General features: G+C 42.4%; 1 protein-coding gene across 1 annotated transcript in view; it reads left to right on the plus strand.

Moving 5' to 3' along the window:
• COL11A1 (collagen type XI alpha 1 chain) overlaps positions 1 to 14,406 on the plus strand; it is a 440,246-nt gene that overhangs the window by 331,523 nt on the left and 94,317 nt on the right. Inside the window, exons 27-30 of the mRNA XM_056844241.1 lie at positions 5,004 to 5,057; positions 8,994 to 9,101; positions 10,969 to 11,058; positions 13,129 to 13,182. Of these exons, the coding sequence (XP_056700219.1) occupies positions 5,004 to 5,057; positions 8,994 to 9,101; positions 10,969 to 11,058; positions 13,129 to 13,182 (306 nt within the window). The remainder of the gene's footprint in view (positions 1 to 5,003; positions 5,058 to 8,993; positions 9,102 to 10,968; positions 11,059 to 13,128; positions 13,183 to 14,406) is intronic.

The raw sequence follows: 14,406 nt of genomic DNA on the forward strand, positions 1-14,406 counted from the left end.
TTGGAATGAATTTATTAACCATTAATGGAACATTAGTCTATTGTTTAATGAACTGGGAGAGTGAACTTATGCCCAGTGTATTAGAAACTTGGGCTTTTTAAAGACCTTCCTAGCACCTGAGTTATCGTTAAACATTGCTTCCTTTGGGTGATTTCACACATGTATACTCACTACTGGATGGCTCGAATACTCAAGTGCTGGTGTAAAGGAGCCATTGCAGTTCTGAAAGTGCTTCAGGCAGTACTTCTCAATAGGTACTGTTGTGGGCATAAGAATTGCCTTGCAGTATTAGGCCAGGGTGTCCAGCTACACTAGTGGTCTGTTTTTCCCAATTGCCAACCAAATGCTCACTGAAGCTTTTAAGCAGGGGATGCAGTGGGAGCCACCCATAATTTTTTGTCTCCAGCCTCCTTTATCAAAGGCAAACTTCTTCTGAAAATGGAAATCAAATTTATTGATGAAGGCTAAAAGGCACTGATAGGCCTGTCTTCCATTAATCTGACTATTCTTCTTGAAGCCATCCGTCTAAGTGAATGGCCGTTGCTGCATTTAATGGTATGAATGAATCACTGAATGGTAACAAAGAGTAGTGATCACATTCATGTGCGGATCTGCCTTTAGTGTCCTGCTCAGAGAAAAGAAAAGCCTACAATTTACTTGGGTATAAATATTCTTTTGAAAGACTTTTTCCTTCAAAAAGGATCTGCTTTGATCCAGCTGCCTAAAAACAGTACCATATGTGTTTCTGCGTTATATATCATGTTTATCATAGTACATAAAAGCCAAATGTGGTGATTTTGTTATGCAGGTGCCACAATGTAAAAAATTCTAATTAGAGCTGTACTTCACAATTTGCTCAATTAATACAGGCCTGCAGAACCACCTGTCTAACAGAAATGGACCTTATTTTCTCTAGGCAGCTATAATTTCATATTGACTTGCATACTGAAGACTAGGGTTGTGCTTCCGAATATTCCCAAGCTGAAAATGTACCTGAAGTAAGCTGTTTTGGGTCAGCTCAGGGGTTTCCAAAATTACCCTGAAATTACCCTGAAACGTTCCTGAAATTCTGAGAATACAAATAAAAATAAATTATGTCTCAGAATATCAGGGGTGTTTTCAGTTTTGGTGAGGTCAGGAGTGGGGAGGGAGGGAGAGGCAGCTGGCCCTGGAAAACAGCTGGAACTTCAGATTCCTGCTGTTCCTGTAGAAAATAATGCCATTTAAATTTTAAAGGGACTAGGCACCACCAAGCAGCTGTTTTTCTTGGTCAGCTTCCTCTTTCTCCCTTTCTCGCAACCCACTCCTGCTGCTGGGGAGATGAACCCTCAGAATTGCTTTAATTTGGGGTGGTTTTTTAAGGGCATGTTTTTTGGGTGCTAAAATTCCCGAACCTGAAATCAAACAAAAACAACCCCACACACGCACTTTTGGAATAATGATAGTCATGCCTTTTAAAATCAATTTAAAATTGATCTCTAATAAAGACTTTCAACTGGAAAATAAATATTTATTGAGCCAAGTGTGAGCTTTTATTTTCGCCAGCATTTTCCATGAGTAACCATAAATTAGTGGGTTAGATCCAGTGACCTGTCAGTGGAAGGCACTGGTGGTTTTAGATCTTTCCCTCAGCAGTCTCTTCTGATGCTGGGAAAGTTTATTCCTGGAGGCATGTGCCAGCATGGTGTAACAACCATGCAGTGAGGAGGGAAAGAAGGTGAAGTCATCCTTCATGCCACTTCTGTAAGCACTCTTCCTCTCTTGTGGGGTGGGGGGACAGCAGAGAAGAATTACAACCCTTGCCTGAGTGTATTGCTGGATCCAGCCCATTGTGATCATTGGAATAATGTATATTTAAATGTAGCTGATTGTTCATAAATATGCTCTTTCAGTGTGGGATTGTACCATGCAGTAGTAGGTTCCATGCTGCTGGCACCATCTGTAAAGGGGGCCATTTGCAGGATCATGACCAGCCAAAGCTAAGCAAACTTAAAAGTAATTGATTCGGACTGAGAAAGTTGAGCCCTGTGTTCAGCTCTCTCATCTAATGCAATGAAATTTAAAAGAGTTCATATTTGGCTCCAAGCAGTTCTGTCATCCACACAGCCTCTAAACTTAATTCCGCATAATTCAGTAGATTTGATACTGACAAAGTAAAGCCAGTGAACCTACAGCTGGCCACAGGTGATAGTTTGCTGGGGGTGAGATAGACATTTAAAAAGAGGCTGGTACAACAAAGTCATCATTTCCTCCGTCATCATTTCTCACACTTATTTCTTCTGATTCACACTGTCTTATCTGATGAACTTCGCATGTTCATGGTGATTACATCATTTGCACCACCTCTGTGTTTAATTCTGCATATTTCATACATTGACTGTGAATAAAACAAAAGCTTGTATAAGTGCTAGAAACCTTTGCAAAACCTGTGAACAGTAATAATGACTAGATGCACCATGTGTTATGACCATACTCTCTTCAGTTCTCTGAGAGGAAAAGAAACCCTATTGTTTGCCTCCAGCCTTTAGGTTATGCTTTAACACACAATTATTGATTAGGTCCTGAAACAGATTGCTGATTTCTGCAAAGAAATCACAGATAGTCTCCCAAGAGTTCCACGCCCCCTTTTCCTCTGTGATTGTCACTAGCTTATAGGAAAACAAGGGACTCTGACCGGTAGGATATACAATGAGCAAACATCAATAACTAACTGGTAGCTACTCTGTGACATCTCTATGCAGATTGGTAAGAGTAATGAGAGAAAACAGTAGGAAAAAAGCTCAACCTGCAGTTATGCAGCTGAAAGCAGACGGACCTGAGCACATGTGGATAAGATGGGAGACCACCTATTATAGAAATAACATAAAGCATAGTAGGCATGCTTCAAAAAATATCAGGTTTCATCCAAAGCTTCACTAGTTTCAAAAGAACCACTGAGCTATAGAAGTGAAAGAACTATATATTTATTTCTCTTTCACACTATTGTATCTCCTCATATACAAAGGGAAATCTGAATTAACCATAGGTTTCGTACTTCCCAACTGTTAGGGCACAGCTAGGCTTCGGCATCGAAGATGGAAAAGTGGGAGGAGGAGGTCATGGTTTCCAGTAAACTAGGGTGGAGAGGGTGCCTGAGCCATCTATCACCCACCACTTTTCTTCTGTAATGCTCCTGGCTCTTCCACTTTGCCCCTCAATGTGCTAAATGCACATCTGAAACCCTGGGATGAAAGGGATTAGAGGAAAGTTATTGCAATTGAGAAGGATAGTTCTCTCCTGCAAGCTGTTCCCTCACCAACACTTTTCACCTTTTGGGCAGTGACTATGGTTCTCAGCCCTACAGCTGTCATTTTTGCCCTGAGAAGAAAACAGAGTCACCATGTGACCATTGGACACAGTGTGCAGGTGCCCCTGGGACATGACAGCTCTCAAAATGACTAGCAAAACCTTGGATAGGTACTCAGAAGAACATACCTTAGGGAATATTGGGTATATACACACACACATTTCAGTGTAATCTACTTCTCCACAGCGTTGGTGATTTCTTTCTTTCAAATAGCTGACTTGCCACACAACTATAGGGTACATCTTCTAGTGGTGTCTCTACTACTAGTGATGTCTCTAGTAGTATTTGTATCAAATACATTAAATACATCAAAATTAGAGTTGAACTGAACTTTGCCTGAACCAGAATTTCAAGGCAAAATTGAGTTGAAATATCTGAGAAATGATAAAGCTTACATAATTTTGATGAGACCAATTAATTTCCTCAAGGGGTCCCTCATACCCATGCCTAAGAGCCTTAGAAACATATAATCCAAGTTGCTAGTCCACTTGACGAAAGGGAAACACCCATGTATCTTGGGTCATTTATGCATGGTCACTTTCACCTCCTTTATTTCCTGTTTCAGCCAATATCAAATTTTTCAGTATGCACGCTGTCTCATTCCTTGGAAGCTCAATGCTGTTTCAACGCAAAACAAACCCGGCTTTTCCCATTCCTCTTCTGGCCCAAATTAAACCGTTCATCCTGGCTCATTCCAGAGTCACAGAGCGTACATACTGCAATAGGGGGTAACACAGAAGATTGGCTTCTCTCACAGCCAATCACGAAGCAGTGTGTAAAGAGGCGGGGATTCAAGTGCTTCCTGCTTCCTGCTACCTTGGAGTTCTTTCTGAGCAAAAGAAAGACTTTTTTAAAACGAGGCTTGGATTTCTCTCCCCCTCCCTTCTTTCAGGTAGCTCCGTTTTTTGTTTTTTGTTCTTAAAATGCTTTTTTATGCGGCAGTTGGGTTTGGGGGAAGGAAATCTTCTCTCACTGTAAGCCAATTACAGAACAGCATTTAAAGGGGTGGGACTTGATTTGAGCTTGGGAGACTGCTTTTCTGTATTCATGGCTCGATTAGCACACGGTTTCGTCCCTGATCATTCAAGCCAATGCATACAGTTTCCCCCAACCCAGGTTACTTTAATGTGCGATGAACCCAGGTTCAAGCAGGGAGATCCAACCCATGCATAAAAGACCTTGGTCTCTTGTTCCTTCACCTCCACACTCATCGTTGCCACTTTCCCAATCAATGTTATAATTTGTCTTCCTTTCCTGGCTGATTTTCATGTATTTCTGTGTAACTCTATTTGCTTGTCTGTTTGTAACACATCTGCCTGAATGTCTGCAACATATATCTGAGTTGAGCCCTGAGCTCATTTATGCAATCACAGTCATCCAATTGGTTTCACAAAGTGTGTTCTATGAAACTAACTGCCACTTTGAACTACACCACTACACTAGCCTCAGAATGACTGGAAATGGTAGATCTCTGAAAGAGTCTTCAGTATTTTACATTTTAGTATGCACACTTATAATAAAAACAGCAGCCGATATTCTTGGAGAAGATTAATACCCTGACATGGCACTTTTTGCTTGCCACATCTTCAACAGTAATGCGGAAGTCTCTGTAATATGCAAAAGTACAACGTTATAATCATATTTTTTTCTTCCTCAGGGATTCCAAGGCAAAACTGGCCCACCAGGCCCTGGCGGAGTTGTTGGACCTCAGGTAACATTGCTTCATCTAACTACCTCTATAGAAGGTGGAAAGAACATTTAGTTTGGCTGTTCCTGTCACACAACAGTCCCATACAAGTTGACCCATGGTACAGCCTTACACATCTATTGAGAAGGTTCTTTGAGTATGTTAGTCTGCCACTGATATCTGACCAGTTGGCAACATGTTTCCCAAGTAGTCCATATGATGTTTATTGATTTGCCAGTAGGGATGGTCAAACAACCATCAGCTCTGTCCACACCCTGCCTGCCAGTTGCAAGCTGGGAGCCAACCTCTTGATGGGCAGTTTTGCTGCCAACAACTGCTGTTTGTTGGGTCCCTTGCAAGAGTGCAGTGCAGTGTAATATATTTTCTCCCCAGGGATAAAAAGGGAGAGGGGGAGCTACTTCTGTTTGGAGGAGATGCATGGGTAAGGGCAGGAACAGGAAGAGGAGAGCCAGTTGGCTGGACAGTTGGAGCAGGGTCAGGGCCATGCTGGTGTAGGGCTCTGGTAGACATGGTCACTCTGAGGCTGGAGGTATGTAGAGGTGCCTCAGCTAGGCCATACTTCATGCATATACACTGTCACCCCCTCTATACCTCCTGCACAGACCTGCCGTTGCCACTTGGCAGCTGACTAAAGCTAACAACAGCAAGGCTTTACCCATTGAGCAGTGCTTTCACCTGCTGAACCTACCTACCATGGAGGTCACAGCATCCCTATTTGGCCATACTATTGTATGATTGGTCTATCCCATGAACTTTTGGTGGTAATTATACTAAATTGCTAAGCGTTCATTTTGAACTAAATGAATATTTCATGGCAAATTTGGAGGGTCCTGCCCAAATGAAACACCAAAGAATGGGGGGGGGGGGACAGACAAAAGAAAGCAGTGAAATCTGTCCACCAGGAGAAGTTATATTTCAGAAATTGTTAATCCAGCTTTACTGTGGGAGTCTTCTGTCTCTCACCAGTAGTGGATGACTTTTTGGAGTCTGAGGGTGGTAAACAAGCTTTCCACACTCCAGGCAAAGTTGATAAGAGTGGGAATGAAAGTTGGCAGCAAATTTCACCTTTGTCATAATTGGGGATGCCTAGTTGGGTGAGAAATCCAGGAAGGCTGAGGGAAGCAAAATGGGTTTAAAGCCTAGTGATTTTTAAAAATTCAATTCCAAATTCCACTTAGATTCACACAAAACAGACTTACAGTGTTTTCCTGAGAGGAATGCCTGTGCAGGGCTTAGGAGGCAACCCAGCGGTGGGTTTTTGGCACCGCCGAAACCTCTACCCGGTGCCAAAAACCCGTGCAACCCTCATAGGGTTCCATGGGAGATACGCCAGCAAAAATCTGGCGTATCTTCACAAAAACAAAAAGGGGCGTTCCCAAGCAGAAACGGCTCGGGAGGCCGACTAACATTGTCCCCGCCCTCCAGCCAGCGCCAGAACGCCCTGGGAATGCCTCCCAGGGCGCTGGAACGCCTCCCGGCTCGCCGGCGTGGCCTGTGCCAGCGGCCAGAGGCCGGTGGGAGGTTGTAGTGGTGTCTGGGCCCTGCGCTGCCGCAGTGGCGGCTAAAGACCGGCAGCCGGGCCTGCACACCGCCGCTGTGGCCACTGACGCCGGCATGCGCCTTCCGGGCACTGCTGTTGTGGGCACCTGCGCCGGTGGAGGTCTTAGTCGGCCTCCAAAGGCCTTTGGGTCGAGCTGCCAGTGCGGCTCAGGAATGGGCTGTTACTGAGCAAAAGTGGTTTTCACATATCCTTTGGTATTCCTTTGTGTATCAAATGTAGTCATATATCCCTTTGGGTATAACATGGTTAAATACTAACTAGGTGCCCTGAAATGTACCTAACCCAAGAGCCATCCCACTGGCAGGCCATTCCATCTCATTGTGCTGACTATAGGGTATTTTCAGGAATCACAAAGGGTGGCAAAACCAAATACAGTTTATTTTAACAAGCATTTTATTAAATCTTTTTTAGAATGTCAGATTTTTAAAGTTCTTCCCTTTCTAGCTTAGCTACAGGCGGCTTCTGAATAAGTTTTCATTTCTTCCAAACTCCACTGAAGCAAAATAGCAGGGGTCTTTCTGAGTACTAGTCTTATCTGACTCACCTTTTGTTTTCCTCCCTGCTTTCATTGACTAAGCTTTGTTTAATTTCCAATATGATCATGCTGTGTTTGTGTGGGTAAAGATAAATGAAATTCTAGCTCATTTCTATACCAAAGACTGATATTCTCTACATTTGTTTCTGTGTGAAGTTTTTGTGTTGTTGTTGTTGTCTGTGCTTTTTAAGTATATGGCTGAGGTTTCCAGGGAAGAATCTTTGAATTCCATAATTATACATCCAAGCTTACAAAGAACTCAGGAATAAATTTGTACATAGAGTATTGTTATAATTCTGTTTTGAGGTTTCCAATATGGCTGTATGTTATTTATCTTTAAGAGGTGGGAAGGGGTAATTGTAGCAAAGCACAGTGAAATGCTTTGTTACATTTTCATTGTAACAGTTTACAATAGCTACATACCACCAGGAAGAATGTTTTAACATATTGGATTACTTGGCTCCTCTTTGCTTCCAATTGCATAGCCAATGGCAGAGAGCTGAATAAATTGTGTTTGCCACATCTAAAACAATTGGAAGCCCATGCACAGCTAAGAAGGCCAGTTAACTGCTTCAAAGAGTTCTTGCTTCGTCAGAAAGCACGGATTCTGGCCTCAGTCTTCCTATATGTCAAGACAATGGAAACATTGGCAGGTAGCCTATCTTAGGTTAGAGGAAGTTCTTGGAAGAAGAGCCATTTGATTTGGAGAAAGGCTCCTTAAGCTGAAGAAAGGCTTCAAACTTTGTTCAGTAGAAGAGTAGGATGCATGCCTCTGTATCAAAGGTAATGAACTTCACACTTCCTCACACTACACACTAGGACATCTGCTATGCCAAACAAAGACCAACATGCTAAAGGAGATATATAGCAAACTAGATTGTGTGTATGCAAGCTGTTCCTGCCAAGAGTATGGCTAAACCCAGAGCTTAAGAAGGGCTTTAGGCCATTCACTGCTTCCTGAAGGCTGGCTAGTGGGGCTCGCCCACTGATTAGGGTTGCCAACCTCCAGGTACTTCAAAACAATTCACAGTGCGATGCTAATAGGCTATGCAAAAACAATCCACACAAGGCTCAGTTCTATACATATATTCAAAAGGAGATAGTCAATACAAAATGTGGTGCAAGCAATATCTATAGGTGAGCGACAGTCAAACAAGAGAACATCAAAATATCAAGAGACAAGTCAAAAACAATATATACAACAAATCTATGTCTAATGTTTCTCTTTGAGTCTTAAAGACTTTCCAGTATAATTTCAGTTTTTGTAAGAGCTGGTCCCGAAAGTAGAAAGAATTCCTACAGATTTTCCAAGAGTCCAAGTGGGGAATCAGACATTTATATCCACTGGCTATGTGCTGCAGGTGTTTCAAACGGAGACCAAGCTGGCACTTATAGTAGAATGGAAACTTCTTCCAGATAATAGATGCTTTCACCAATGATGGTTTTTTCAGCCTTGTTGTTTTCTTAATGCTACATAGTAGTCTGGTGGTTGAAGTTTGCCTGTGTAGTGGTAGCTCCACCCCAAAAACCTCCCACCGGTGGCAAAGAGGGACCTGGCAATCCTACCACTGATTGAGGAGAGGATCTTTGTATGGGTATTATATCAGTTGTTATGCTCAGCTCCTTTTCACCACCCCTTCTTGTACACATGGAGCTAATTCAACCTGTCCTTGGCACCAAGTGAGCAAGATTCCATTCTCGTACAATTATGTTTGGGGATTTTAAACTTGGCGAGGCAGTTTGTTAAATACATTTCTCCTGGAAGTGGGGTTCCCTGTACTGGTGGCATTGTGGTATATCCGATGTCCTAAATGATTAATGATGTTGTGTTTTGTTGGTTTAGGGCCCCACTGGAGAGACTGGCCCGATTGGTGAAAGAGGCCACCCTGGACCTCCAGGCCCTCCAGGTGAACAAGGCCTTCCAGGTGCTGCGGGGAAAGAAGGTGCTAAGGTATGAGTGTGAGTGTGTTTACTTGTATTGGATGCATGAAAATCTGTACTGCCCTCAAATATATACTGTGGATAATGTGTGGGTGTTTTCCTGCATGATGGCAGTTTGTTACAGCTACAAAGACTTAGTATGGGTATTTTATCAGTTGTAGCAATATGTGGTTTTACCATTTCATGTTTAATATCTCTTGCTTTTCCTGTCCAAGTGGATACATCTAAAGCAGCAAACACTAAAACATACATACATAAAGCAGTAGACAAAACAATTTGTAGCCATACAAAAATGCCTACTAAAATTGTTTTAATTGGTCAATCAAAGTGAAGGTCTCTTGAAAATTGGTATTTGGAGAGCATACTCCAACGGAGTACTAGTTCTGCTCTGTACACCTGCAGATCTTACTTTGTAGAATACTTGCAGTCAGAACCGGACCTCTCAAAGTTCTCAACATCTGGGGAGCTTTATAGGAGGAAAAGATGCTTCATAAGACACATTGAACTAAAGTTTTAAAAGTCTCAAAAGTTCAACAGCAGCAAGATTTTGCACATTAATTAGCCCCCAAAATGAGCAGATGTGTCCTAACATGCCTGAAGCATTTTTATGGTGTCTGTTCAGTTTGCTTCACTTGTAGAGGTCCTGCTCACATCCAACAACTTCCACTTCCCACCCTTCTCCCTCCCACCCCCATTTTTTCCTGAACTGCTGCTGTTTCCGCTGGCAGCACCTACTTAAAAAATAATAATACTTGCAGTATGTCAATGGATATCTGTAGCAGACATCCAAAATGAAGACGTTGGGAGGGGGGGTATTGTCCTGTAGTTGAATGATATGTTTCGCTATTAAGTTCCCCTTTTCTCTTTAATGTGCTGACTACTAATAAACAGCTCCCAGCTGATCAGACAAAGGGAGATTTGTTACAAAGCAGGACAGGGAAGTTCCACACTTGTCTGTCTCTTTCACTCACATGTAAACACAGTTCCTCTGCAGGAGCCGGGACCCTCCAAGTGGCTAGAAAGGAGAGAGGGGAGTAAGACAGGATCCCTGATGGTGGTGGTGGTGGCTACAGGAACATTGAATTTCAACTCAAGGGTTTGGGGAGGAGGTTCCCGTAACCTGGGTTTAGGGACTTGGAATGTGAAACAGGAGTTTAGGTGAGTGGGTGTGAGTAAAAGATAGAGTCCTTCTCCCCCTCCTGCTTAAATAGGATCCTAGCAACAGAATAAAAATGCAGAGAAAGCCTTTAGTGTGGAAGTGACCTCTGTTTATCTATAGATAGTAATCAAGCTACAACATTCTGTACCCACTGAAGTTTCCAAGTTGTCTTTAAGGGCAGTTCCCTGCAGAGTGTGTTACAGTGGTCTAGTCTCAAGGTTATTGAGGGATGAATGGCTTGGTCAAGATAGAGAGCCATTTTTCATGCTAAATGGAGATGTAGAAAGAAAGCTGTTTTTTTTTTTGTTTTTTTTTTTTGGCAGCTAAACTAACTTGCTTCTGGGTCAGGTATAAACTTAGAGTCTTAAACTCGTTATCCAGGACCATCTGAACCCCATTCTAAAGACTGTACAATTTGATAAGTTTGGGATGATGGAATGATTTACCTAACCACTTCTGCAATCAAAAGTGGGTTCATTAACCGAATAAGGTTTATTAACAAAAGGAAGTTTAAGAGAGTGCATTATCATGTCTCCATCTAAACTGGTAGATAAAAAGAATATTGCTTTTAAGAAATTTCTTTTAAAATGTGGCATTACCCTCAGAACCTTATATTGTAAGAATATTAAAACTGCAGTAAAAAGAAGTGTGCATGAATAAATGACTGAATTGCTTGTAGTTTGTTTTTTGAAACTGGATTTGATTAATTTTTTCCCAGGGGGATCCAGGTCCTCAAGGTATTTCTGGAAAAGATGGACCACCAGGACTTCGTGGTTTCCCAGGAGAAAGAGGACTACCAGGGGCTCAGGTATAGTATTAAGTCCAAAATACCCTAACTGCTGTGGAAAACAATCTTGTGACCAGTACTTAGGCTAAAACCAAGCACTTATTTATTTACTTAATTCATTCATTTGTGCCCCATCTTTCTCCCTAATGGAGACCCAAAGCAGGTTACATCATTCTCTTCTCTTCCATTTCATCCTCACAACAGCCCTGTGAGGTAGGCTAGGCCAAGAGTGTTACTGGCCCAAGATCACCCAGCAAGCTTCCATGGCATAAGTGGGGATTGGAACCTGGGTCCCCCAGATACTAGTCCAACATTCTTAACCAACAGACCACACTAGCTCTCTATCCTCTTGCACTGTGGATGTTTTCTACCACTGAAAAATCCATTCAGATATTATTATTATAATATCAATTAACTGACATGTGAAGACCACCTATTTCTGTGGGGAGAATTGGGATGCAGTCTAATAATATGATATGATAAAGTTTATTGTTTGTGGCCAAAGGCCATCACAATCTTTCATACAAAACATTAAAATAACATTAAAATAACTTTAAAACAGTCTGACCCCCAAAAAGCTAGTAATTAAATATGTTAAATACCCTGATTAAAAAACAGCTTTCACTCGGATTTTCTTGGCTGCTAAAGCAGAGTGACACTTTGTAGGACACATCGGGATACAGTCTAGTGAATCCCTTTCTGTGTGCACACACAGGTTACTCCTTCTGTTGCTCAAGACAGCAAACGTGTTGTTATGTTTTGTCCCCATAACAACCATGTAAAGCATGTGAGCCTGACTGATAGATATGATTAGCCCTTGGACACCCCCTTTGTTTCATGGGTAAGTGGGGATTAGAGAGTGAACGTAGAGTAAAAGTTAGGGCGTCAGATTAGGACTGGAGAGACCCAGCTTCAAACACCTGCTCTGCCATAAAGCTCAGTTTGTGACTTCAGGCCAGTCATTTTCCTTATGAGGTTGTTGTGAGAATCAAATGGAGAGGGGAGAACTAGATAAACCTGAGCTCCTTGGCAGAAGGGTCCGAGAAAAATATGAAAGATCAATTTGACTGGGAAAAGTTTTCTCTGGTCAGAGACTGATACCCTATGAACTCCACGAGCTGCTTTTTTAAATTTGAGACAGTAGCTTGCAGAATGGATGGTTGCTATAGCAACTAAAGCCAGGTTGTGTATAGGGATATCCCACTTTTGTGTCTCTTGGTTGGGTTTGTTCTCAATTATAAGCTCCCTCCATCGATTACACCAGACCTACAGAAGCTGTGACCCATCAACAAAAGAGGCTTTTTGCAGCATGCATGGAAATGCAGAAATAAGGGGTGGATTGGGAAAAATTGCCAAGCAACTTGCAGGCCGCAATTGATGGCCAGCTGCATTCAGCTTTGGGAGCCCAAGCTATGCAAACTTGTACTGCACAGCAAGATGCTTTTGCAACTTGCTAGAAATTAAGAGCAGCTTGCGCTGATGCTACCTGGGAAGAGGGATTTACCCCTCTTACTTTTTCTAGAATGGGAGTCTAGTTTTCATTTAGCAAGAATGTAGGGATGGGGCCACTGCTATCGTAAACCAGTCATGGTCACCTGGTGGCCCATGGGCCACATCTAACCCTATTCTGCAGTGAAAAGCAGAGTTCTGTTTCGGGTCTCCAGGCACCCCACTCAATCAAGTTCTCCCTTAGCCTGGGGAGGGGCTGAACTTCCTTCCCCTAGGCAAGCTGTTATGGACAAAGGGGGTAATGCCAACACGGCGATAGGGATTTGGCTTGTAGCAGTCTGTGAAATGTGCAGTTGCCTTAATCAGCTGTGAAGTGCTAATCAAGTGGTAGGAGATGATGCACAATTAATAGGCTTTATAAAAAGGTTCTGTTGAGAAAAAAAAGTTTTTCTTTTTTTTCCCTTCAGGCTTCTTAAGGAATGAATAGCCAGCGTCTAACAACGCACATCTTACACATCCGTATTCTGTGATACAATTGCTTTTAAAGCGATTGAGCAGTTTTCTTATAGATAAAGTCATGTGCAGCATCACTTTTTTTAATGAAAAATTAACAACTTCTGCCTCTACCCCCCCCCCCCACAGGGTGCAGCCGGCCTGAAAGGAGGAGAAGGTCCCCAAGGTCCCCCTGGTCCTGTTGTAAGTACAATAAATATGCTTAAAGGAGAAAAGGGGTTTTCATGGAAACAAATATTAGCACCAGTAATTACTTCAAAAAAATTCTTTTCATGCTGTTATATATATGTGCTCTTGTGAACAGTACACAAATGTATGTCATTCAGATCCACTAATAGCTGTTTCCTGGTGATTATGAGAACTAATGAGTCCACCAACACAGAGATTATAAATATATTGGCCTATCTGAAATCTGCTGTTATCAACAGGGGGCAAATTGTCTTTTCTTGTTACACTAGATTACACTTTTCTTGTTACTCTTCTTGTTACACTAGATATTAGCAGGCTTGAAAAAAACAACCTCTAGCGGCAAAAAACAGAAGAACAATGTGTAAAGAACACTGTGGAATTCTGTTCAGCTCTGCCATCCTTTTGAAACACACAGAAGTTAGATTACATATGAAATTCAGAAACATCTTCAAAATATAGCTGACAAATGACTCTTTTTTTCAGTTTCAAAACAACGGTGTCTTTGTATAGCCACTAAAGGGTCAGCCACAGACCTCTTATTTATGTGGCTGCCTCTAGAAATAATTCAACCTATGCTGGGTTCCAGTCCTGGAAGTATGTTGTGTGTGGCTGCCACAGAGTTCTGTGAGGATTGGCTTACAGCACACCACTGCAAACACCTGGATACATTCGAAGTTGTGGGCTGAATGCCACTTCGTGCAGAACTTGGCATTATCTGGCAGCCGTCACATTACCCTCTCAGTGTCGGACTGGAACTCAGACAAGGCTGAATCTTGGTCATCAGCAGCTACATTGGAGTGTGGAAAGTGGCTTGCCACATTAGCTGCCTTGTCTCCTGGAAAGGTCTATGCTGGTGCATGTCATGTTACAAACATTGACCTTTTAATCTTTCTATCACTGAACACACACAAACTCAGGAGGCTGCCATATACTGAATCACACCTTTGTTCTATCAAGGTCAACCCTGTCTACTCTGACTGGCAGTGGCTCTCCAAGTTCTTAGGCAGAAGACTTTCACATTGCCTGTCACCTGATCCTTTAAACAGGAGATGCCAGAGGTTGAACTGGGAACCCTCTGCGTGCAAAGCAGATGCTCTGCCTCTGAGCCTACAGCCCCTCTTATGCTGTTGCATTGTAGTCGATAGGACATCTCACCCCTGTTCAGGAAGTGGAAGTAGGTGAAGTTGGAATACATCAAAAGTTGTACCCAAATAATAC

This window comes from Euleptes europaea, chromosome 2, assembly GCF_029931775.1.
Source record: "Euleptes europaea isolate rEulEur1 chromosome 2, rEulEur1.hap1, whole genome shotgun sequence".
Lineage (NCBI taxonomy): Eukaryota > Metazoa > Chordata > Lepidosauria > Squamata > Sphaerodactylidae > Euleptes > Euleptes europaea.